This window comes from Lonchura striata, chromosome Z (genome assembly GCF_046129695.1).
Source record: "Lonchura striata isolate bLonStr1 chromosome Z, bLonStr1.mat, whole genome shotgun sequence".
In the NCBI taxonomy this organism is placed as follows: domain Eukaryota; kingdom Metazoa; phylum Chordata; class Aves; order Passeriformes; family Estrildidae; genus Lonchura; species Lonchura striata.
This window is the reverse complement of record NC_134642.1, coordinates 23,368,035-23,393,668: the sequence shown is the minus strand read 5'-3', so window position 1 is coordinate 23,393,668 and position 25,634 is coordinate 23,368,035. Positions and strand designations below refer to the sequence as shown.

The window sequence follows — 25,634 nt, the reverse complement described above, 5'->3', positions numbered from 1 at the left end:
TAAGATAACCAGGATTTTAACACTTGTCTCAAAAGAGAAAGGCAGTGTTGTTACTCGAATCTAGAACACCATGCAATCTATCACAAAAACTAAAAGCTGAGTGTGATACCCAAAAGGAGTATTTCCATATCTGAATGCCTGCTAAAAAGGTTTCAAGAAGCAGATTGTCTCCAGAAAGTCCCCATGTGTTAAATAACAGTGTTTTCTGTTCTTGAAAATTGTACTTCCAGATAAATGCACTGTTCCAATCCAAACTCTGGAGACAGCATTAAGCATAGCACCCTGATTTTTATTCCCTTTTTGCTCTATAAATAATCTGCTCTAATCAGAAATCTCATGTCACTGATTTGATCAGCAGAAAAGTCTACAAGTGAAGGGCTGTACTTCTGACAGCTTTCTTGACACTGTCAGAAAAAACGACAGGGAAACATTCCAGCATTTATATTACACAGAGGATTAAATTAAGCTATGCCAAAATGAAAGGATAAGAACAACTTGAGGTTCAGAGAAAGAAGTACCTTCCATTGTGTATGTATCTCATGCAGACAAAAATGTTCAAGTATTAATACAAATTCAAAAAGATGTGACTGATTCCTTGTTAAAAAAAGAAGAAATGCCAACGTGTATGAGGGAAAGAAAGGTTCATAACTAATTCTGTAAGTTTTATTCAGTGCCATTTTTATGGCTAAATGTTTTCAAGTCTGAAGCTTGGTCATACATTCATAACACAATGTTATACTGAAGCTCGGGTAAAATTGAGACAAAATCAGAAAAATTGAGACAAAATAAATATTTAGATCATGTAGTTTCTTTAATTTTAATATTATCCACTTTAAGTTAAAACTGGATGGCTTTGACAAATATCTTGCTATTTAAGAATATTTTCTCATGACTGTCTAAGTTTACTGAGGCAACTAGATGGAAGTAATTACAGTAAATGTATTTCTATTCTTATCTTAACAGGTGTATCAAATTTGAACAAATAAAGTTTTGTCTTCTACCAGAAACAGACAGTTTGTTAGAGTTATATATTATCAACAAATTGCATCTGCAGAAAATGGAAGAGAATGCTATATTTGCACACTTTAAAGACAATAATAATAATACTATCGCTGTTTTTGATATCTGTCTGTAAAAGGTAATAGTCAGGCAACAACTGTACCTGCAAGTGTGGAATAAAATCACACAGAAGTTTAAGAATCTCACATTCCAGCATGGAGGGTGCTTCTATGTTCTTTGGCCCACGAGGCTGCAGTAAGATCTTTAGTAAACCCATTCGCAATCCAGCATATTCCCGTAACTGGGATGGTTCACAATACAGGTATCTTAGAAATGAAGCCATTATGTGAACACATGAACCCTCTGCCCTGCAATTCAAGAAATAAGTTTGCCATGAATGCTTTCTATTGAAAGCATAACAACAAGGAAACCCAAGTAATGTGACATTACCTGCAAAAATTCACAGAACCCAGTTAACAGAAAGGTGTTGAGAAGGACATGTCTAAATCTCACAAAAAAACTTGGACTTACCATAACTAAGTACTGTCATGACACCAATACTGCAACCATGCCTCAAAGTGCAATTTTTAAAAGACTCAATATGGACCTGCAGGTTACAACACTCCTAATTTTATTGTTTTTTTCTCATTAATTCAAGAAGGTGACTTTCCTTGCTGAATGTCATAACAGACTAATGTGCCATTCTGAAAGAAGTATTTGGATAAGACTACTCAGAAATATATTTTTTAAACACATAAAACATAATTTCAATAAAAAGAAGACATCCTTATCAGTTTTTGCAGAATGGTCTTAATACAATTAAGTGAAACAGGAACTGTTTTAACCAACATGGCTTCCCAGCAAAATATTTGATTTTTATTCCCACAGAACAAATCTTTTGGCTTGACCGTGTTTGGAATATAAGCTGTCCTTGACATTACTAAAACAATCAAATAAAGCTGATGGCCAATACAGTATCAAATATAGAATCACAGAATTGTTTAGGCTCAAGTCCAACTAGCACTGCCTTGCCCACTGCTAAACCATGTCAAGTGCCACATTTATAGGTCTTTTTGAATACTTCCAGTAATGGTGACTCTATGACTTCCCTAGGCAGACTGCTACAATGCTTGACAAGACCATGATGAAATTTTTCCTGATAGCTAATCTAAACCTTCCTTGATACAACTTGAGCCTATTTACTCCCATCCTGTCACTGGCTTCAACCTCCTTTCAGGCAGAGAGCAATAAAGTCACCCTTCAGTCTCCTTTCCTCTGGGCTACACACCTCAGATGCTCCTCATCAGATCTGTGCTCCAGACCCTTCACCAACTCCATTGCCCTACTCTGGACTTGCTCCAGCACCTCGATGTCCTTCATATCCCTCTGTGTCCACCTCTATGTCCCCTCATGTCACGAGGGGCCTAGAACTGGATAAAGGGTTTGAAACGCAGCCTTACCAGAGCCAAGTACGTCAATGCCAAGTGCATGGGCACTTTGCTAGTCCTGTACCTGCTGCTCACACTATTTCTGATCCAGGCCAGGATGCCATTGGCTTTCTTGGCCACATGGGCACACACTGCTTCATGTTCAGTGAACCAGTACCCTCAGGTCCTTGTCCTTTGTGCAATTTTCCAGCCACTCTTCCCTCACCCTGTAGCACTCCATGGAATTGTGACCATAATGCAGGACCTGGCATCTGGAGTTGAACCTTCATACTACTGGCCTCAACCCATAGGTTCATCAGTGCAAATCCCTCTGCAGAGCCTTCCTATGATCCTACATCAACAGGAAATCAAAACTCTGTTTTAAACAAGTTTCTACAGTTTTGCATCAAGACTGAGTCTTGATGCAAAACTGTAGAAAGAGTTCAGTAATAGGTCTACTTCAACATAGCTTGTTGACATCACACTTAGGGACACAGTTTATTGGGGGACTTGACAGCATTAGGTTAATGCCTTGACTCCGTGTTCTTAAGGGCATTTCCAAACCTAAATTGTTCTGTGATTCTACATTCTCAGTCTGGCACTTTACCCATAGAAACCTTGAACAAAGAGCACCAAGAGGAACATCACGTATTTTCCTTTTCACTAAGAAAAACTCCTGTTTTAATTCAAAAGAAGCCACAAGCAAAAAATCCACTGTTCACTCCATCATTTATAAACCTGAAGGGACTCTATGTGAGTCTCAGATTTAGCAGCTGAATGAAAGAATTAACAGCATTTGAAAAATACTGTGATCAATTGAATGGAGCAAAACATACTTTTGCTTGAAAGTCTTACTGTTGTGATCATGTAGTCTAATCCCACCAGAAATTTAAGAAATTAATTAACTTGTTTCTTCACAAAGAGCAAGAGAACAGAGCTCTGCACTATTACTCTGTTATTAGTCTTTCAGAAAACAGGAAAAAAAAATTATCTGAAAACCATACATATAGGTGTAAAATCATTGAAAACAGTTCTCTTTGAGGATGCCACAGATTTGTTAATTTACACTGAAGCTTTATTGGACAAGTTCTTTAGTGGTAAGCATGAAGAAAAGGCTGAGATTGTTGGGTGTTGGGTATTTGGTCATTTTAATGATGCTTTATAATATGGCTGTGTCACTGATTTTTTTTCTATATTTTTTAATCAGAAAGATACATTGTTTCTCAAGACTTCATATTTTCTGTGTGATTTAACCATCTTCATTTTTCCTTCATCATCCCATCATTTTGTATAGATGTTACAGCTGCAATGTATTCACTTTTTATGACTAAGCAGTCAAAATTTTTACAAAGCTGATAAGCCAAATTGTGTATTTAAAAAAAATCAAATATGCTATCAATTTTGCATCAGTTATTTTATACCCATATAAAATTTATCTACAGAGTTGATAAAAAGCTATGAAATTTATTTTTAATTGATTATACCAGTATTTAATTAATTATTATTACTTATACTATTTTAAATTGTGAAATGGTATAATTACATTTTACAAGTATCTTTCACAAAAGACAGAATTCTTACAGTTTGTTTGCCTTCAACAAAACATTTACAGTGATACGATTCAGCTGTCTACATTTGCTAGGCTTTTTGAAATTTTTCATTCATTTACCTCTCTGGACACTGATGGAAAAATACGGTTATCTGCTGTAGCAGAATTGGCCAGCAATCAGGTCTGTTTTCTAGGACAGTGATTAATGGATGAGGAGTGTTCCTGAAAGACAAAGAAATCACATTTATATCTATGACACAGAAAGGAAGTATGCAAAACAACTATCTAATAAGCATGGATGTAGATACAGCCAGTTTAACCTCTTCCTTTTACCAGCTTTGCTAAGATTGCTACACTGTCAAAAGAGGGTATTTTCTCAAAACTTCTGAAATGAGATTAAAATTTCCTTCAGGTGGAGGAAAACCTGGGAAGGTGAGAAGCCTGAAGCATGTAATCTGTTCTGCAAGAAACAAAACCAAAGTTGTTTAAGTTGAGTAACTTACTGCCCAGAGTTCTGGATGCCCCATCCCTACAGGTCAAGGAAAGGCTGGATGAGCCTTTGAACAAGATCGTCTAGTGGAAGGTGCCTCTGTCTGGGGTCTAGGGTGCTGCAACTAGGTGATCTTTAGGGACCCTTCCAACTCAAACCATTCTATGCTGTAAATTCAAAGGCAAACGGAGAAAGGCAGCATAAATCTACTGCAAACCACCACCTTCAGTTTGGTTAACCATTTATCCAGCTCACAGATCCAACAAATCTGTGCTACACACCAGCGAGACCTTAAAGGAGTTTTACCTACAGAGGAGGATGATTTCAGAGCCATCCTTTGAAGTGGTGTATCTCAAGAGACACTGCCTCAGTTTCAGACACTACATGAGTGACAGTCAGATATGCCTTTTAGGAAGGATTTACAGTCTTTCACTTACTACCATTGTTTTAAAAACTTCTGAGGAGCAAAAGGTCAGAATTTCCAGCAGTCTTTTTATTAGAGAAGACAACATTCACTGAGATACACTCATCTCCAATAATACTGCAATACAACAATGGCTTCATCCTTAAGCACCACTGAATGAACCCAGTTACAAGCGAAGTGAGTGAGATCTGAAAGAACACCATAAAAGAATAAAAATCTAATTTTCCCCACTACCTGGCAAATTTGAAATGCATAGTGTGATGGTACATTAAGGATTTCCTTAGATAAAGGAAATCTTACCTACTATAATCAGGAATTTTTAGAGTTTTGCTATGCCTAGCAAAACACTGTGAAAAAACACCATCTAGCAGACATATTCTTAAACTAAAAGAGGTGTTCCTCATCATGGTTTTTTTACTTTCTCAATGTTAACATTTTTGAGTCCTAGGTAATTGACTGGTTGTGAAAATAAAAGAGCAAAGAATTACATAGCCATCAGCTGAATTAAAGGAGCACCAAAGTATGAAAGCTGTTTGAAGAGTATTTACATACCTAATGACTCGTTTTCTTTGCTATGCGGTTACAACACAGCTAAAAACACAGTCTGTTGTTGTTTTGTTTTTTTTTAATAGTGGTTCCCCCTCTGCTTGTCAAATAATTTTTCTTCTGAAGATGTGTGTTTCTTTTCAGGGAAATAAATAATCTGAAGACAAAAGTTCCCTCAGAAAGCAGGCTGATGCTATGGACTTCTTGAATATGTTCGGAAAACAGATGCTATCTACTAAGAACACAAACAATGCATATTACAGATTTGACCCTCATATTTGGGGCTAGAAAACTGTCACTTCTCACATTCATTTCTCAAAAAATTGTCAATTTACTTAATGTTCTTCATATGTCCACCTTCCTAGATCTTGATTTTACTGAAGTAACAGTCTTTTATAATCTGTGCACAAAGACTAGAAAAGCTAAGGTTTTTGCTCCATGTCAGCTTTCCAAAGATGACAGCATGCAAGAGGCAAAAAAGTTGTTGCTTGTCTAGCACCTTAATCCAGCAACATCATAGACCGTATCCTTATCAGACAGTAAGCTAGAAATACTGCCCACATGCAATGCCAGGACCTTGAAAGTACATATTCCTTGTAAATTCATATAGGGTTATAGCGGCTTCTTATTTCAATAACTGTCATATTTTAAAAATTAACCGCCTTTCCTAATCAAGAGAATATGTCTCCAGTCATCATTTAAATGCTGCAATGACACCAAAGCCAAAAGAACCATCCTAAAGTCAGCATCTGACTCATCAAGTTTCAAATTAAAATGGCTTACTATTTAGGGGAAAAAAGCAAACTTTTTGTTACATATCTTCTATGTTCCGAAACTAGTAAAACTGCACTGAGCTGGATGACAAAATAAGTCAGCTAAGCTCCACAACAAACAGTGATTAATAATGAAGCAGTAAAAACTGCAAACCAAGAATGTTCCACTTGATAGTGCTATTAGCAGTAAGAAAACTGAGGTGTGTAGGTGCGATTTATTGTCAACAACAGAATTGACAGAACAGCACCTTAAAACGTGCATCTTCAAATGACATTACAGCACCACTACCCTAAATTACTGCTAGTGGGTACAGGATAAAGCAAAACACACAAGCAAACATAATGGTTACCCACTCATAATATGGAAATGTCCAGGCAAACAAAGATAAATCTTTGTGAGAAGTAACAATAAACCATATATAATTTTTAATTTATAGGTAATCTGAACTTTTTTGTTACATCTCTGAACAAAAGTGAGCTCCAATCTGATTTAAAGGACAAATTCAGTGACAGACTTCTTTTTCTGTATGAGGAAACAATGTCTGCAGTCAACATACCTTTCTGTGTATGCAGATGTGACCCTGGCCCTTTCAGAAAGCTGGTCCTTTCAGGAACAGCATTGTACTCCATAAAATATACACTTTTAAAGCATTTTTCTACCTGCTCTGAATATTGAATTCAGAAAAGTAGCAGTTCTCTATAACTTTAAAACAGTAAAATCATGCATGATTAATAATTAATAATATTTTTAAAAGGCTAATAGCCTTCATTTAAAAATCATATTCCATTTTTTGTACATGTATATCATAAACCACCTATTCTGAAAATGCTAACAGGAGCCCTTCGCAGGTCAAGATAAAGGCAGTTTACTAAAGAAAAACAAAGACCAGAAAAGAAAGCAAGGAAAATTTAAAAAATATATTCTTTACTGTCCAGCAGGCAATATCTAGCCACTTTCTGTGCAGTAGGGCTTCAGTATGCATAGCTGTTGCTTTGGAAGACAAAAACCTTAACAATAAATCCACTCCCAGCTCCTTCCTCTTAGCTTTTACTCCTGAGCACAGTGTTATGCAATATGAAATATCCCTTTTGTTAGATTGGGTAAATTATCCTGGCTATGTTGCCTCCCAGAGTATAGACCACTCCTCCCTCACTGGCCCTTTGAAGGATGGCAATGGGTGGAGGGACTGCACTGCTTAGCAGTGGCCAAAATTGGTGTGTTATCAACAGTGTTCTGGCTGCAGATGGCTGCTCCAGAGAAAGCTAACGCCATCCCAGGAAAACACTATATAATAAAATGCACAAATCTGCAACACATTAATTTGCTTCCATTTCTTTTCGGGAACTGATCATGATATTACGTCATCTCAAGAATGTGTATTATAAAGTGAATTCTATTGTCCAGAACTAACATTGGCCTAAACCACATTTATTTCCCTTTAATATTGGTGACAATAGCAAACAACTTGAGAATGTACTGTTACATTTTGATTCTTCATTGATGATTTCTATATGGAGTACTTTTGCACAGTGGACAGCATAATATATATACACTGTAATGGGAGATTTACTGTTAGTGAGCTACTGAATACATTCTTAAATTCCTTACAGAAAATCTGTTTTTAATGGCATTTAATGGAGCACAACTACAAAAATTGCTATATAACAATGAATAGATAGGTTGTTCTGTACACTAAAAACCAGAAGTCAGGTTTCAAAAATCTCAGGGCTCTGACCCTATGTCAAGCAATCATTTCTCTTTATTAAAGTTAACTATAACTAAAATGGAAAACAAAAACCACACTGGCTAAAAAAAAGTCTGCTTCTTATTTTTAGTTCTCTATTACTTTACTTTACACCGTTCTGAATTACCAAATTTCACCTTCATGTATCTTACCAGTAACTTCCCTTTTTGTGAGTGTGAAAAAATGTAGTAACTTTTCTTTGCTCTGTTGGGTTGAGACTATTTCTTTATTCCAGACACATCCTACCACCCTCTTTTTCATACGAAGCCAGAATTAAGTTCCTTTAACTTAACTTCTTCTACCAGAAACTTTAGAAAAAGGTTCCATAAGAATTCCATCTTCCTTACTTACCTTTTCATTTAAAACTGCTCTATACAACCAGGGATTTTGCAATGAGAACTGATACAGCCACATGAAGGATTTCAGGAATGCAAACACATCCAGCACACCAAAAAGCCTGCTTCAATTCCTGCACTATTTCATTTCGCTCAATTAAAGACATGATTCCTGTCTGCCAAATAATGCATTTTATATCCTTAAGCTATTTTAGCTACAGCCCCCTACAATGATACCTCTTAACTGCATAAAAAGTAACTTGAAAAGCATTCATGACATCTACCAAGCTTTTCTGTTCTTCAGAAAAGATACAACAGAGGCTTTAAATGTCAGTATTGACTCATGGTTTCTCAAGAGATGATGAAGTCACTATGATGTCCTCTTCAAAGTCTGCTATTGCATGATAAGAAGCTTTAGATAAGTACCTCTACATGCATCTTTAAGTATTTTGTTTTTACACGTCAATCACCTTAACAGCAAAGACATTTGGGAACTTGACTTTTATAATAAGAACAAAGCAGGAAAAACAAGTGAGAATGAAGTGATTCAGAGCTTTAAAATAAAATACTTATCAAAAGAAATATCAGAAATCATCCAGTATTTGAACAAGTACTAGTACTTGTTTTCTCCCCCTGTCTTGCCTCCCATTGCCCCACTGCCACTGTCCCTTTTGAGCTTATGGTGGCAAACTTATCCTTGCATTAAAACTTCTTAAAACTTTCAACCAAAAAGGAAACCTCAAAAACCACAGAACCAAATCATCATTTAGGTTGAAAGGGACCTACTCAGATCATCCAGTCCAACCCAAATGCTCAAGCAGTCAGCTATTACAGTCAGGTTCTGTTATCTCTAAGGACAGAGATTCCACAACCTCTATGGGCGACCTGTGCTAGCACTTAATTACATGCACAGTGTGAACAAAGCAAAATACACAAAAAAGAGTAAGATCAAAATCCAGTATTAAATTAATTTTCTTTTTTTTCTTCTCCTGGAAATCAGACAGAAAGTTGTTATTGTTTCTAAATAAAGGAATGTAAAACTAACCTGATTCCATACAGATTGCAAAAATACTTATCTTCATCTTTTCCCAGGTGAACAGCTTGAATTTGTATTAACTTGCAAATAGTTTTTACTAAACCGTGCACATTCCTGTTGACAAAAAGAACTTAGTTACCGTCAAGTATGCAGCTACATTAATTGATTTATACCTAAGAGAAGGAATAAAATAGACACTTGAGACCTGGAGTTTTACTTTAGGGCACCTCTTAACATATTCCCATACCGTTCTGGGCAAGCTGTGCATTTGTGTGTCTTTGTTGTCTTTTCACATAATGACCAAAACAGCAAAGAGAATATCTGCCAATCACTTAAAACTTTTGACAGGTTGTTTCTACCATGTATTACAAAAATGGGAATACAAGGCAAACAGCACATTTAACTGTAAAACCTTTACCATACTTGTCACCACCTGCAGACAGACTCTTTTCTATAAGGTGATATGGCATGCCATGGAACATCTAGAGAGTCCCACAGTGGATCTCCTCACCATTAAATGCTTACTTTTATAGTTCAGATACAGGCAATGTTCTATATTCTCTCTTCTGTGCTGGAAAACATTGACTAAGATCAAAAGTGATAGAATATGCTTGCATTTCTCTCTCTCTTTCAAAAATGGACCACTTATAAGATGTGCCTGTAATCTTTAAAATGACTGGCTGCTGTGACACCTGGCTCTCAAAATACTGAAATCTGACAATACAAGAAGACATTGAGGTTTGGCAAAACTCTGCTGCAAAGCAGCTAACAGGAAGATGTGCCGTAGTCTTCTAAATCCCAATATAGTCAACCTGAAACACAGAAGAAGATTTTTGGATGGGTGTAGGGGAAGGAGAGCGAGAACAATCTTTTAGCTTCTTCACTGCTAGAAAAAGCCAGTGAAATGAGAATTTGCAAGTTTATTTCCCATCTTCAATTGGGTAACTGCAGCAAGGAGGAAAAAAATGAACCATAAAGTACTTTATAAGAAACCCATCTTTCCTGTTATGAACCTTCAATACTCCTGGTCCTAATTTCCAGCCAGGAAGTGGGGAGAGAAGAGATGCTTTAGGTTTTGCAATTATCTCCTGAACACAAGCAACACAAAGGCATGTCATATTGCAAGGATTTCCATCCCATTTCCCATCTCCTACAGGCATGGATGCTCAGTAATAAAAACATTCTGAAAACGTGCCACACAGAAATCCTTCTGACAGTGTCTTTTAGATTACAATAATTAATTGTTTCACAGGTTTTTCAGTAGATTGATTATTTATCCTTGTTCATTACTGAACACAGGCAGTGTTTTCCCACCATCATCTAAACAGAATGCTGAAAACCAATCCTAAAAACATGTGAAAACACACATGCATGTATCTACATATGTAAAGATATTTCCTATATATGCATAAACACACAAATATGCATGTGAATATGATGTTCCATGAAGTTTAAACACTTAGGGCATCAAAGGAAACACTTAAGAGCCAGTTACAGTACAATAATATATACAATCAGAAGGTATTGCAAACCACACAAGTTAACTTAGATAAACATGAGATCTTCATCTCTGCCAAAACAAAATGTCTTTTCTAGTGTGAATAATTTGATAGACCTGACAAAATATAATCCAGCAGGTGCACTTAGCTTCTGCAAAAATTCTTTGTAACAGAAGAGAAGCAAGAATACAACATAGAGTAGTCTTTGCCAACAAAATATACACCTAACTGCACTCAGCATTGAAAGTGCTCTGTGGTTGCAAATGCCTTTCTGTTAGCTGCCACTGGCTGCTAATTTTTGTTGTAGCAACTGTGTATCAAGCACTGCAAAGCCACACAGATGAAAATTTGGCATGGAAAAGGATGATGGACTGCAGACTACAACTCTAAGGTAAGGTAAAAAAAAGTACTAGCACTGAAAAGAGTCAATCTGAAATTGTCAGTTTAATAAGCTCCTGAGGCTACAACCACAGACTTCTGTGGTTAGGCAGCATAAACCCTGCTTTGCAATCCATAGTGTATGTGGTTTCATTGGTAACAGCTTGAAGGAGGATAGGTTGGCAGTGGGAAAGAAGCCAAAAATACATAAAAGGTTAGTTACTATGTAATTTGCCAGGACTTCATACAGCAATCAGTCATGTGTTGGTTTCACACATGAAAAAGAGATTTTGAGAAGTTTCAAATAGTGTAGAAGTGGGGCAGATTGCAGTCTCTTCAATATTTAATTTTGAATTTGCTTTTAAGGTTAACTTAATTCTAAATATCCCATTTTATACTTTTTATTTTTTGAAGTACAAAGCTGTATTAACATTCCATAACCTCATAAACTGTTGGTACTGTAACAAACCCTCAGCTGAACAGCAAATTCAAATTTCTTAGTCTGCAAGCCACAGCTGATGCCTTTTCCCTAGTCCTAGAATTATGGGCCAGACACAATTAAGGCATAAAGTGTTTTTATCTTTGTATTTAATAAGGATCCTTAGATGCAACAATTCATCAAGGTGGAATACACCAAAATGCACAGACAGTATATCGTGTATATAATTTCAAAGACCTTGCAAATCAGTATATTTGACAAAGATTCCCCAATGAGGAGCTAAAATAAATGGCACGCTATCTCCCCATTCTAGAGTAGCCCCACCAAGATGAGCTTGAGTGTAGTTTACAAAATACACTCTAGAAAGAGCCTTGGTCTTTCAAGATAACGCGAGGCTTTCCAGCCCCGAGCTGTGAGGCTGGGGCATGTTTGGTTTTCTGGCCTAGCAGAATACCAGAATTTAAGCTAAGATACCAAAACAAAGAATTTCAGCTATGTATGCTAAGAATACCAAGAATATACATAAAAAGTATATAAAAAGAAAACACAAAAAATCATGATGGCATCACAGCTAATAAAACTTTTACTCCACCTTATGCCTCAGGACTCAGGTTATCAGTCTTATCACAGGTACTTTTACTTATTTGTTATACTTATGTAGAATCCTCCCTTAACCCCAAAATGCCCCCAAACTTCATCATTTGGAGGACAGTGGTTTGCAGAGATTACCCATACTATAAAAATGTATTTACAAAACCTCTTCTAGGAAATCGTAGTCATTTATAGCAAACCCAGCAGAGACTTAGCATCAGCACAGCAAAACTCTAGCTGTAAACAAGCAAGTCACAAGCTGTAAACAAGCAAGAAAAAGCTCACATTTGGCTCACACTGAATATGAGAAACCTTAGATAAGGTAAAACTGATTATGTGAAGGTGAGAAGAGATGAAGAACATGTCTTGAATAGCATGGTTCTTGCAGCCTCTCTGCTGTGTCTACCAGCATAACATATCACATATATAACTCTAAATAGCTGGTTTGGCTAAAAACAACTCTACTAGTCTCTAGCAAGAGAATTACACAACTTGGTGCAGAAATACACTTAGCAGTCAAAAGGAAACTTAATAAAGTTGGTAATTTTTTCCCCAATCTCCCCAAGGTTGGAAATCTCTCCCCAGTCATCATTTGATTTCCTATTTCTAAATGTTATGCACAGTGCCTCTTTCCCTCACAAGTGCATTTTCTCAGTATGTTGGACAGGCAGTCTAGGTCAAAAGACCACTACAAGATGAAAGCATTCTATTTCCAGAATTGTGTAGGAGGAAGGAGCTTCAAAGTAGAGTGATTTCCTCCTCAGCAGACAAGGAAACAAACTGCAGCATTTCTAATCCTAACACACATTCTTATGGTGACTTTATCTGAGCAATCAGTTTCTTGACAGACTGATGAAGTTATTTCCCTCTGCGCTGGTTTTATCTGAGATAGGGATAATTCTCTTCACAGGTGCTGGTATGGGCTGTGTTTAGGATTGTGCTGAACACAGGTCAAAAACAGAGATGTTTTTGTTATTGCTGACCAGGGCTTACATACAGCCTTTTCTGCTTTTCATGCTGCCACACAGGGGAGGAAGTTCGGGGTGCTTGGCAGGCTGGGAGAAGACAAAGCCAAGATGGGTGACCCCAACTGACCAAAGAGACATTCTGGACCATATGACATCATGCTCAGTATATAAAACTCATGGAAAGAAGAGGGGGTGTTTGGCATGATGGCATTTATTTCCCAAGTCAGCATTACATGTGATGGGGACCTGCTTTCTTAGAGATGGCTGAACACCAGCTTGCCCACGGGAAGCAGTGAATTAATTTCTTGTTTTCGTTTGTTTATGTCCATAGCTTTCACTTTTCCTTTTTTCAACCCGTAAGTTTTCTACCTTTTGCCCTAATTCTACTAGTGGGGAAGTGAGTGAGCAGCTGTGTGAGACTTGGCTGCTGCCTGAGGTTAAACAACAACATATTTCCCCATACTGGAAGTTGCTGTGATAGGGACAACAAAACTAAGCAGTTCATTGACTTCTGAGGTTCCACAGTTCTAAGTTGAGAGCACTAGCCTGAACTACTGACAATTTCAGCTTACATCCATAGAATACTCTAAGAGTTTTTATGTCAGACCCACACTGTCACATAGCAAAGGTGAAAGCAATATCCTTCAGCAGAGTGGCAGGGCAGTAGCAGTCTTAATGTCATGGTGTGTCTGAGGATACTGGCACAGAACTTCTTCCTCTGTCAGGGATAAACAATGACTGATAACCACCTGACAAAAATTAGGCAACCAAATACTACCTTGCTGAGGGAATTCGGTTAAGAGCTTCATGAAGAACATAGTCAAGCTCAGCATGTTTCTCCACCACAAGTGCTACCAAGCCCTCACAGCAGGCTGTTCGCAAGGCAACATTCTCACTGCAGCACTTCTCCCAGAGCAGGTTCAGAGCAGGAGTCTGAAGGCAAAAGCATGGGACACAAGTAATGAGAATGGTCAATCATCACACTAATTTATTTTCATGCATCTCAAACACACTTTTAAATACAAACTAGCTCAATCACTTCTTCTGAAGCCTTAGAGAGCACAAGATGAAGCTGGGATACAGATTCTATCCCTGAGAAAGTCAGGACAAACTGCCAAAGAAAAGTCAGAAAAAAGCAGGGACAGCTCCCACTTTCTTGCCCTCTGCTGTCTAGGCCCATGGTAGGGCATAACACTGTCTCTGACAAAAATGGTAATACAGGTGAATTTTTCAGCTGTGCCTATGCAGTTAGAATAATGGAATGGATTGTGTTGGAAGTGACCTTAAAGACCATCTAGTTCCAAGTTGGGGACATGGGAAGTGATGCCACTCACTGTCAGGTTGCCCAGGTTCCCATCCAACCTGACCTTGAACACATCCAGGTACAGGACACTCACAGGAAGGTTATCATCAGTTTCTCGATTTAAAAAATAAGGATGCAATTGGAGACAATTCAGAAACTGCCATGAAAAGCTGTCTCTACACCAAGGTGTAGCACACACAGCTAAAGACAGGCGTACAAAGGGCTATCCAAAGGTAAGTCGCCTTTACTAAACACTTAAAGTTCTATTTGCTTGTAAGCATGAAGATTTGGCAGCAACCGTCAAAGCTGCTGCTGGTTTCCATGATTCTCAGATTAGTTTGCTGACTTTGTGACTTTCAACTGAAGAACACGGAAGGTTTTAAAACAACCAACACTACAAAACACTCTTGAGTATAAAGGGAGTCTGCAATGTCTAACCAGCACAATCTTCTGCTTCCTAGCATATTAGAATGTGTTGCTGTATTTCAGTCTAATACCTTCATATAAGCAGCATTAAGGGGAAAATATCAACTTGTAGCTCAAAATCAGAACATAATTTGGGAACTTGATTATGATCAGGACTGTGAAAGAGCTTTTCTTAGATAAACTACACACTTCCAGTACTCCCTCACATCAAAACTCAGCACTTTCCAGGTCTGGGTATGTTAGGGTGAAGTTCCCACACCATGGAACAAAAATCAACAGATCAATTTCTGTTCATTTCTAGACACATAAGCTTTTGGGGAGAAAAACCAAAGTAACAAATCCTAATTAACACCTTTCCCATTTGCTGTGACACTTGCAATTGCCAACATTTTATATACCTCTCTGTTAACAAGACATGCACTTAAGTAAGCTTGACTCATTTAAAATGCAAATGCTAAGTATGCCTTTATATCCTGCTACCTCCTGAAGAAATACAAGGTCTACTTACCTGATACGAAATATAACGTTAATGCAGGTATGCAAAATGCCATACTTCTTGAAATTTTTATAGCGAAGTAAACAAATTTCCAACTCAAGAGACAATGTCCCAGTCTATGTACTTCACTCTCAAGTAACATAACTAAATTAAACTCTTTTAAACTGAACATAGCAAGATATAGGTATTCTGCAGGATTCAGGCTTCTGCCATTAAGTCTTGTAATGGAAGTAAAATTGTTCTCCTGATGCCAGAGTTTAGCTGTTCCTGTATGCCCAAATACATATTGAAAACTACCTTTATTTAACTTCTAGAATTGTATTAAAATGACACAGTGGCAAACTGGAAAACCTAGAAAAAGCACATAGAATAATCACATAAGGATGAGAGAGAAGATGAAAGTGAAAAAATGCCACAGACCTGGTCAGAAGCCTGTCTGATTGTCTTTGAAGAAACTTTTTCTTTCAGAACTGCAGCAATCAGATGGCTCACTGCCTAAAGAGGAAAAGAAACAAAAAACACACAGAGATGCATTAAAAGAAATAAAATGAAAAGAAATAAAAAGCACATGCATGATTTTTAAATTTTCTATTAAGAAGTCTTTACAATGCTGTTGTATATGATCATTTTACTGTGATTGAAATACCAACCTTATGGATGTTGAAGCTGAAATATGCTTTACGGTCAAAAATTTCCATAATGTTAATATACTCATTTTTACTGTTAGGCTGAGGCAGAAAAGAAACAAACTTCCACAGGGCTCCACGTAAGTCCAAAGGCCTCTTTTAACAGGTACATAGGTATTTAGGAATTGCATGCAATGACTTCAATAAACTTTATATACCTCCACTGCTGCACAGATCTTAATGTCCTTAAAAGCACTAGTAATTACTAAATCCTATACTATATAGGAAAGCAGAAGCAAGACAGGAAGCAGAACACTGCACATCCAAGCAAATTGCCCAAATTTTTGCACCACAAGTTGCCTTAAGCAATTTGCATATCCCCTTATCACAGCTTCTGCCAGAAGTATTTAATTTACTTTAAATAGGGGATTTGAAATTAGCATAATTCCTCATTAAGCTATTTCATGGCAGAAATCATTAACAAGTTTTAAATAGTCAAGGTCTCTTCAAAACAAAAAAGCTTCAGTTCCCCAAAACAGCCCAGGCTTATTCTTTTGAGGTAAAGATTAAGTTCCTCATTCTATTTTAGTAGCAGTCTGATTTCCTGAAACTGTCTTTCAAAAGCTAAATATGAACTGAAATACACTCAAAGGCGTCAGGTTGTTTGAAGCTAGGCTTCTGGTCCCTGACTCATCTATAATGTCTTACTCTCGGTTCATAGTTATTGATACTGTTACACAGAAAACCCATTTTGTGAAAGACAGACATGTTTTCATAGTAACAGCACAAAAATGTTTCAGACTATCAATGCCCACAGAACAGCTACTGCATCTACTCTTCTCTGCTAATGACAGATCATTACTTTTGTAAAAAGTAAACTAGGCCAGCAAGGAATAAAAATAAAATTAGCATTTCAGTTTTGTTAGTATATAAAAAGAGAGGAACAGACTATTTTCAATGTTTCAAGGTTCCTTTCTCCTTTCAAGATTTATTTCCACTTCAGTCATGCACTAGTTGCTAACCTGTCATAATAAACTGAAATAAGAGCTTACATTTCTTGCAAAGACAGCACCTGAAACACTCCTAGACTACAAGGGCTACGCTTTTTAACTTAAAAAGACAGATTATTTGGAAATCTTACTCTTGAGGAAACAGAAGGAGAAAATGGGACAAAGTCAATAATTTATGTCTGGTTACAACTAACCCATCACAAGAGCAACAGTGTGCTCCCCAGACAGATCAGATCTCTTTCAGTGCACTTACAAGGGAAGCCCACATTATCTTTTCTTTTTCCTGCTTAAAAGGACCTTCAGAAGTTAATTCACACCTACATCCCTAAGACACTTCTGTTACACAGGAAAATGAGCTTATCAGTAGAAACTTGGCTTTTGCAGTGACCTAGCTATACAGAAAAGTCAAAATGCAGATTAGCTCTCTGCACTCCTAGAACTTGATTAAGCAGTAAAACTTCATGACCTACAAATCTGTGCCTAAGTTCCTCATTTTTATGATTGTGTGTAGACTACACACTCTGCAGAGCTTGGCAGAGCAGATATCTTGCTTGGTTCCAGAAAGAGAAGACATCTCCCATGAAGTTGAATCCTGACCTGATTATAGTTTGAAGATTACAGAATGCTTTCCAGGGTCAGAATACAAGTGGAAACTATCAAAATAGCCCAACAGGACAAAATCAGCTAAAGCACATTAGCAGATCTTAATGATGTGCAGCTGTAATGAGCCAAGATATTTAAGCAGTACAACAGGGATAGTACCACAGGGACATTCTGCACTAAAGAAAAATTAACTGCTTTGAAGATGCTGAGCCCTATTCATCAAGGCTAATGGTATAAACTCATCTGCAGTGCAAGACTCTTTGCTTGACCTTAGATGAACTCCATTTTTCGGGAACATGGCTTTCTCTCCCAAATGCTACGCTGATGACAAGTGGACTTGAATCTCTCTTTCAAACCTAATTACTGTTAAACCAAGGTGAACTGACTGAAATGAAGAGGCAAGAAAGACACCAGGTTGCACAGACTGTATTCCAATCAACCTATTTCACCAAACAAATGGGTACATATTTAATCCTCAATTCAAAACAGGATGAGGAAGAAAACAGGGAAATTAGCAATGAATTTACAGCCAAGGAGATACATTTTTAACACTGAAATGAGAAATTACCAGAGTAAAGAACATGTATGTTTTAACCAGAGACTATTACTACTATTACTCTTTCCTGTCCATTAAACATACTATGATAAACACTTTTTGTATGTTATAATTTCAGGTAAAAACAACAAGGAGCAAAAGCGTGAATCAGAAAATAAAGGGGGGTGAGCTGAGCTGCATAGAGTTATCCCTTGATGACAGACAGGACTGCAGCAGTTTGTCAGCTCTCACCACCAAGGAAGAAACAGAGCAGTTATATTACGAAGTATTACAAAGTATTTTATTCAGATGTAATAATATGAACTAATATAATATAATAATACTTCTATTACAGAAGTATTACAAAGTATTTCAGCCCCACATACAGCATTTGGTAATTCCTGGTTTCTTGAGATGACAAGGTCAGTAAAAACCACTTGGCCACACTCCAACCTTCCAGTCATGGAAGGTTTCTGATTTTCCTGAAGAGACTTTATAGTGATGAGCAATTATGTCCTATGTTTCAATTACATGGAAAAGGCAATTAGAATTTGATTGCAATTTAAGAATACTCTGTTTCTCTGGTTTTCTGACTTTGGAAAAACACATATAAGCAGCAACTCTTGGAACAAACATTTCCACAGACAACTTGATTTGTTCTAATGCTTTTTAAAAATTACCTGTGACTGAACAACTGCATTAGGAAATTCAAATCGCTTCTTGATGTCATCCAACATTTTGGTTCTGTCATATGACACTAAATTACACTCTGCAAGAGAGATTCAAAAAATATACTTAGGAGTAGGAAGGACAGCATGCTATTTTTTACACCCTCCCCATCCCCCTCCAGATTTATGTTGTATTTAACAACAGATGCAAGCATTAAAGCATTTTCTTCCCCCTCTGAAGTCTACCATATCATCTTGTCTTTTGGGCTTGAACCCAAGAAATGGTGAATACTCATTGGTCCTGCGCAAAGAATGGGTTACAGACATTTCTTAAACCTGCAACAAATATACCATTCCATATGGCAGAGCATATGTGTACTCTGAGAGCATGTATTCTTGAAAGCATTTTAAGTATATTTCATTGAATTTAAAATGAGACAGCTCAAAAGAAATGTTCACAGTCTCACAAACATGATTTAAAATGCAAAATTATCCACAAACTTTCCATCATTTCATGCAAAACCAGAAGTAAAACAAACAAAAGACCAACCTGTGAGACTGCAAATGGTAACTGTAGGCAATAGGGGCTGGAACACTTGAAGTCAAAACCTCCGTAAGTTGGAATATTCAGGTATTCACAAGCATATAAGAACCTACATTAAAGAGAAATCAGAAGTCAGTCACACCAATGAAACAGATGGCCACTGCAAATACTCAAATATTTCAGTTTACTATAAACTCACCTCCAGTACTTTGGAATAGCTTTCTCAAAAAACCAAAACAAGCTAGTACTTGTTGAAAAATAAATGTAATCCTTTGCACTAAGCACTGAGGAAATACATACATGCAAAATACTCAAATTCCAAGACATTATCAGTGTGATACAGTCAGAATCTTGCCATTGACTTAAAAAAAATTATGGAATTAAAGCCTGGATACAAGCAATGTACGCATGTACCACAAAAAAAAAAAAAAATACCATTTGTGGCAGGAAAACTCAAAATTAATAGCAATATTAATAGATCAGTGAATACAAATTCCTTGCAGTTAAGCAGTGAGGTATTCCCATACACTTGGATTACATGTCTCAAAGTGCAGGAGAAAAATACCAACACTGATGCTGATATGGGTATGTATAATTTTAGAACAGATGTTATGGCATTTTGAGACAATAGGTGTCCATGTAATAAATCAACACATATTAAACTATAGCTGATATGTTGCTTTAAAAAACCCAAAACTTGCTACAGCAAACAATTGCAGGCATACATAGATCTGTTGAACATGGCTAATAACTCCTGTGGATCTAGATGTATCAGCCTATCTGTAGATATAAACCCAAGTTCCCTCAGTTCTACCCAATAAGCAGCAAAATGAAGTAAGGTTCCTTCCTGGACAGTTTTGACATGAACACACTGGAATTATACTGTATCTCTCATCAGATAACTTTTTTTACCCACATTGAAAGGAAAAACTACTCCAGAGAAACATTACAAGCACAGAACACACTTTCAATGTAAGCACAAATCAGCTTTTCCACATAGACTAGAAGTCAGTTACCCTTGCATCAAACACAAATCCTACATTTCTATCCATCTAAATGAAACAGCTACAGCACAGTTACAATGGAACAGATATTTCAGTGCAATTAAATAACTAAACAGGTCCTCGATCTTCAGCATTCACCCTTAACAAAGGTAACTGTGTATCCACAAGGAATGACCATAAAGTTTACAGGACATATCGATAATCGAGACCGGCAGAGACCTAAAGATACTTTTGGTTCAACCTCCCATTCAAAGGAAGTTCAGACATGTAGTCAGACCTGGTTCTGAAGGCTTTGCCTCAGTTTGGGTTTGAAAACCTCTCAAGACTGGGGAATGCACCGCTTTACTGAGCTGTCCTGATCAACAAAAGCTTTCTCTCAATCACTAGTCTTTAGCTCTTGTTTCCATGAACTCCTATGAAGCACCTGGCTATTCCTTCTTTCACCCCCCTCCCATTAGTGCCAGGGCTGCTACTGGCTACCACTGCTCAGCTGTGCCTCCTCCCAGCTGAACAGTCCTAGAAACCACAGCCTCTCCTCACAGGGAAAGGGCTCCAGCCCCATTATCTCCATGGTGTCTGCTGAATTCAGTCCCTATGCTCACTATCTCTCCCTACACAAGGATTCAGAACTGGACATGGCAATATGACATCTAAGGTGTGCTGAGAGGAGGTGGACAAATCTCACCCTAACAGAGCTTGTCACACTTCCTAGGGCAATGCCTACCAGGGCCTATGGCCACCCCACAGAACTCCTTCCCAGTCCCAAAAAAAAGTGGTGGGCCAAGACAGGGCATTTATCATTGCTGAAATTCCTGAGGTTTCCATCACCTGTTCCTCTAGTCCATGCAGAGGGCAGCCTTGCCAGCAGGCACACATCCTGCCTCTGACAAAGGAACAGGGTGGGAGATAGTGTTGAAGGCATTGTTCAAGGGGAGGTAAATGACACCTACTCTCCCACTCAACTCCACAATTATTATTTATTAAAGGCAATCATGTGTGTCAGGCCTAATTTTTCCTTGGTAAATCCACACCCATGTGTATTATTCCTAGGAAGAATCATTGAATAGACAGTTTAAGAACAAAGATTTTCAGAGCTCATCTAGCCCAATCCTCTTATCAAAACTGGCCTAAACCCTCCTCTCTACCAAATCCAGTGGAGTCCTGAAAACCTACAAGGGTGGAACTGGTGGAGTCACCATCCCTGGAAGTGTTCAAGAAATGACTGGATGTGGGATTTTGGTCTATTGTTTAACTGAAATAGTGGTTTTCAGTTAAATGCTGGACTTGATGATCTTTAAAGTCTTTTCCAGCCTCCACGATTCTATGATTGTGGGTCCCTTCCACCTCAGGACATTCTACAATACACCATCAACCACACACATAAAAACATATCCACCCCAAAAAACCCACCCAACACAGACTCACAGACATGTAAGATAAAGAAAGAAAAAAGAAGGTATTGAAAAGGGACTCTGGCTTTCTTGCCCAATTTAGTCAATGTAAGTGATAAGCATCTGTGTAGCCTTAAGCTTAACTTACGGCAAGATAGCCATAAAGTTGCTCTATCACTGCCCCTCAACTGGAAAAGAGGCAAAAATATGATTAAGGGCTTATGACATGAGGACAGGAAGATCACTCAGCAATTACTGTTATGGGAAAAACTGACTCAAGCTAAGGAAATTTATTTTCACCAATGAAAACTGAGTAGAATACTAAGAAATACAAAAAAATTTAGAAACACATTCCCTACACCTTTCCTTCCTTCTGCGGTCAACTTCACTCACTACCAACTTCTCTACCTCTTCCCCCTAAATGGAGTATGGGGTCAGGAAATGAGGTAGCAGATGCTTTTCGCAGCTCCAGCATGGGATCTCAAACACAGTCTGCAGTTCTTCATTAACTTTCCAGCGTGGGTCCCTTCTATGGGGCACAGCTGTTCAGAAACAGACTGCTCAAGTGTGGATCCAAAGTCTTGCCAGAAAACCTATTACAGCATGGGTTCCTGTCTCCATGGTCCCACTGGTCCTTTCAGAATCCTGTTCCAGCATGGCCTCCTCTCCACTGAGTCACAGCCTCCTTTGGGCATCCAACCAGTCTGGCATGGGGTTCTCCACTGGCTGCAGGTGGACACCTGCTTCACCACGGACTTCCATGGGCTGCAACACATGTGCTACTTTACCAAGATCCTCACCACGAGCTGCAGAGCAGTCTCTGCTCCAGCACCTGGAGTGTCTCCTCTCCCTCCTTCTGGACCTTGGTGTCTGCAGGGCTGGTTCTCTCATGTTCTCACTTCTCTCCTTGGGCTGCTGTAGTGTAGCCGTTTTTCACCTTCTTAAACTTGTTATCCCTGAGATGCTGCCACCATCACTGATGGGCTTGGTCCTGGCCAGTGGCCCATCCATTTGGAGTCGGCTGGCATTGGCTCTGTCAGACATGAGGAAAGGTTCTGGCCACTTCCCCCAGAGGCCACCCTTATGAACCCTTCCTTTCCCACATCCTTGCCACGCAAATCTAATACAGCATCCTGACAGAAAGCATTGCTAATTCAAGTGAACCACAGAAAGGCTGTCACGGCCCTACACCTTCAGAGCTGGTCTAGTTCCTCAAAAGAAACTCTGTCAAGGTGAGTTAAGCTCCGTAACAGAAAACGACCGCATTTTCCGTCTGTGGTCTCAGAGCCTTTGGCTCCTTTTCAAGGACTCTCAATTAAAATTGGTGTTCCTACCAAGCCAGGAGTGAGAACACCTGCACACATCCTCACCGCTTGCGCGCGACATAGGCAAACGTCTCAGAGCGACCAGTTTTAAACAAAAGCGTAAAGCAACAACACGCCCGCGCACACGGCAGGAGCGGCAGCTGCCTTTCCTTCGCTCCCGCCGCCCGCCCCGCGCTCCCGGCCCTCACCTCGGCCGCGCCGCGCCGCGCTCGCCGCGCTCCGCCACGGCCGCGCCGCCGCCCGCCGCGCATGCGCGGAGCCTGGCGCAGGCGCGGCGGCGGCGGGGCCGCGGGCGGGCGCGGGGCCGCGGGCGGGCGCGGGGCCGCGGGCGGGCGGGCGCGGGGCCGCGGGCGGGCGGGCGCGGGGCCGCGGGCGGGCGGGCGCGGGGCCGCGGGCGGGCGGCGGCTCTCGCTTCGGAGTTAGCGCCGTGAGCCTCTCAGCCTCCCGAATGCCTTGGCAGGCAGGCAGCAGCAAGCTGCAGGGACATTAGGAGGAGGATGTGAGGAGTAATGATGTTCTCTGGTTGCTGTTTGTTGCCACGTAATCGCAGAATCACTTAGTTTGGAAAACACCTCTAAGAATATCGAGGGTGTAACTCTCTCAAAGACAAAAGAAGAGTTTAAACCCGGTTCTGATGTAATTTGGCAACTGTTGTGCTACTAACTGGTAACCACACATCTGTATATATATTTTGTATTCTCAGTTAAGGTTGTTAGTTTACAGAACAGCACTTCTGTTTCCTAACATCAAATCAACACACACCTGCGAGGCATGTATAACTTAAGAATGCCTCTCAGTGAAAATAACTTTAGAAAAATTCACAATATTTTGAAAGGAATATGTTTGAAAACGGTTAGTTTATTCTCTCTAAGGTTAAATTATTCTCTCTCAAGGTTATCTTCTCTGAGTTGGTTTGAGCTGAAAGTAGTGGAATGCTGACAAATAAGAAACACAAGTAAATGTAGATAAGTTTGTCTACTATTTCTTAAGTTTTTTCATTTCAAAAGATAAGGAGTATATTGTGTTCAGTTTCACCAACTAAAGACATAAGCAGTTTATGGTATCCAAAGAGCCCTGCCACTGTGTGCATAGAATTGATGGAAACACGTGCACTCCAAGAGGCACTAAAAGCCCAGAAGTGACTCACTGTACTGTCTTGAGCTGCCTACAGGTGTGCAATACAAAGGGAAGATCAATCAGATCCCAGAGAACATGTGGACAGCTTGCTTTATCCATGACCTCTCTGCAGCAGCTGTTTTCAAGCAGCACATACAAGTATCTGCGACATGGCTTTTGGCTCAATACACTCAGGCCAAGATGGGCTCCCATGTCTGCCTGCTGCTGAAGTATCATGAGATGAGGAAAAAGGACCTGTAGGAGCTTTCACAAGGATGTAATTCAGTCAGTCTCTAGGTGACCATAGGTGGTGACATGAATCCAAAGGCAGTGTTCAGTCTCCTCTGCCCATTCCATGCTTTCTGCTTCACCTAAGAACATCTCGCTATTGACAGGTTGGTTTGTTGACATTTTGTGATTAGTAGTCAGCTATGAAGGGCCATCACTCCACTCATGCAGAGCTTCCATGGACTTCAGTGCAAATCCAGTGTGAGAGAAAAATCCCTGATCTGTATCCTCACAGGCTATTGAGATGAGTTAGAGTGGAAATTGCTTAATTCTTGCCAGAGGGAACTCTGCAATTCACAAGATTAGGCTTGAAATGCCACACTGAACTTTATCTTGTAGGAGTTCATAGATAAAAACTCCCTTTGTATATGTGCAAGCAAGGCCTGTGGCATTTTTTGACTGCCTGTACAGCACCTTTCCTTTTATAATTGCCAGGTTTCAGACAGGTGAAGTGTATCCCAGTAGCATGCCATCCAGGGGAACTTCTCCAGCTGTGTGTTAACTCCATGCTGTGCCCTAGACATGGGAACCTTAGTTCTGAGTACAGTTCCAAGTCTGCTACTGCCCAAATGAGTGTTAGCCAAAATGGCTTTCAATTTGATGCAAACTGCAATGGGATCTCTTGAGCTTAAAGGAGCACATAGTAATTTATTTTGATGCAGACCATTCTGACCCTGTTGATACTGTGAAGCATCTTGCTTTTACGGGAAGCTCACCAGAGGTTTCATGTTTGGTGTGAGAATATCAGGAATATCATACCCATTCTATGAATTACTTGACTGTGATGTGTAATTGCTAGCACTGTTCCTAAACCCTGAGTTTTGTTCAGGTCATCTAAGGACATTGAGAACGCTGAGTGTATGTAACAGAATGCTCTCACAAAGGGCTCTTGGTAGCACCAGAGACTTCGCAGTGTTTTAAGACAAAAGGAGCCCATCTCATCTTCATGAAACCATTTACTATCCTATGGTCGCAATCTGTTTTAATAACATATTTTTCTATGCTGATATCTCAGAAGCAGGAAGAAAGCAGAGGATATCTCTTAAAGAACATACTTAAATTTACAGATACTGCTTTTGGTTGCCTTTCAACTTGCAAGG

The 25,634-nt window shown here is 39.1% G+C and overlaps 1 protein-coding gene across 1 annotated transcript in view; it reads right to left on the bottom strand.

The window, feature by feature from the left end:
- FOCAD (focadhesin) overlaps positions 1–23,378 on the bottom strand; it is an 88,425-nt gene extending 65,047 nt beyond the window's left edge. The window contains exons 1-8 of the mRNA XM_021535466.2: positions 23,319–23,378; positions 19,417–19,519; positions 18,879–18,967; positions 15,845–15,919; positions 13,978–14,132; positions 9,334–9,438; positions 4,096–4,197; positions 1,163–1,367 (exon numbers count right to left, since the gene is read on the bottom strand). Coding sequence (XP_021391141.2) covers positions 1,163–1,367; positions 4,096–4,197; positions 9,334–9,438; positions 13,978–14,132; positions 15,845–15,919; positions 18,879–18,935 — 699 coding nt within the window. The 5' untranslated portion in view covers positions 18,936–18,967; positions 19,417–19,519; positions 23,319–23,378. The remainder of the gene's footprint in view (positions 1–1,162; positions 1,368–4,095; positions 4,198–9,333; positions 9,439–13,977; positions 14,133–15,844; positions 15,920–18,878; positions 18,968–19,416; positions 19,520–23,318) is intronic.
- Positions 23,379–25,634: the final 2,256 nt, after the last annotated feature.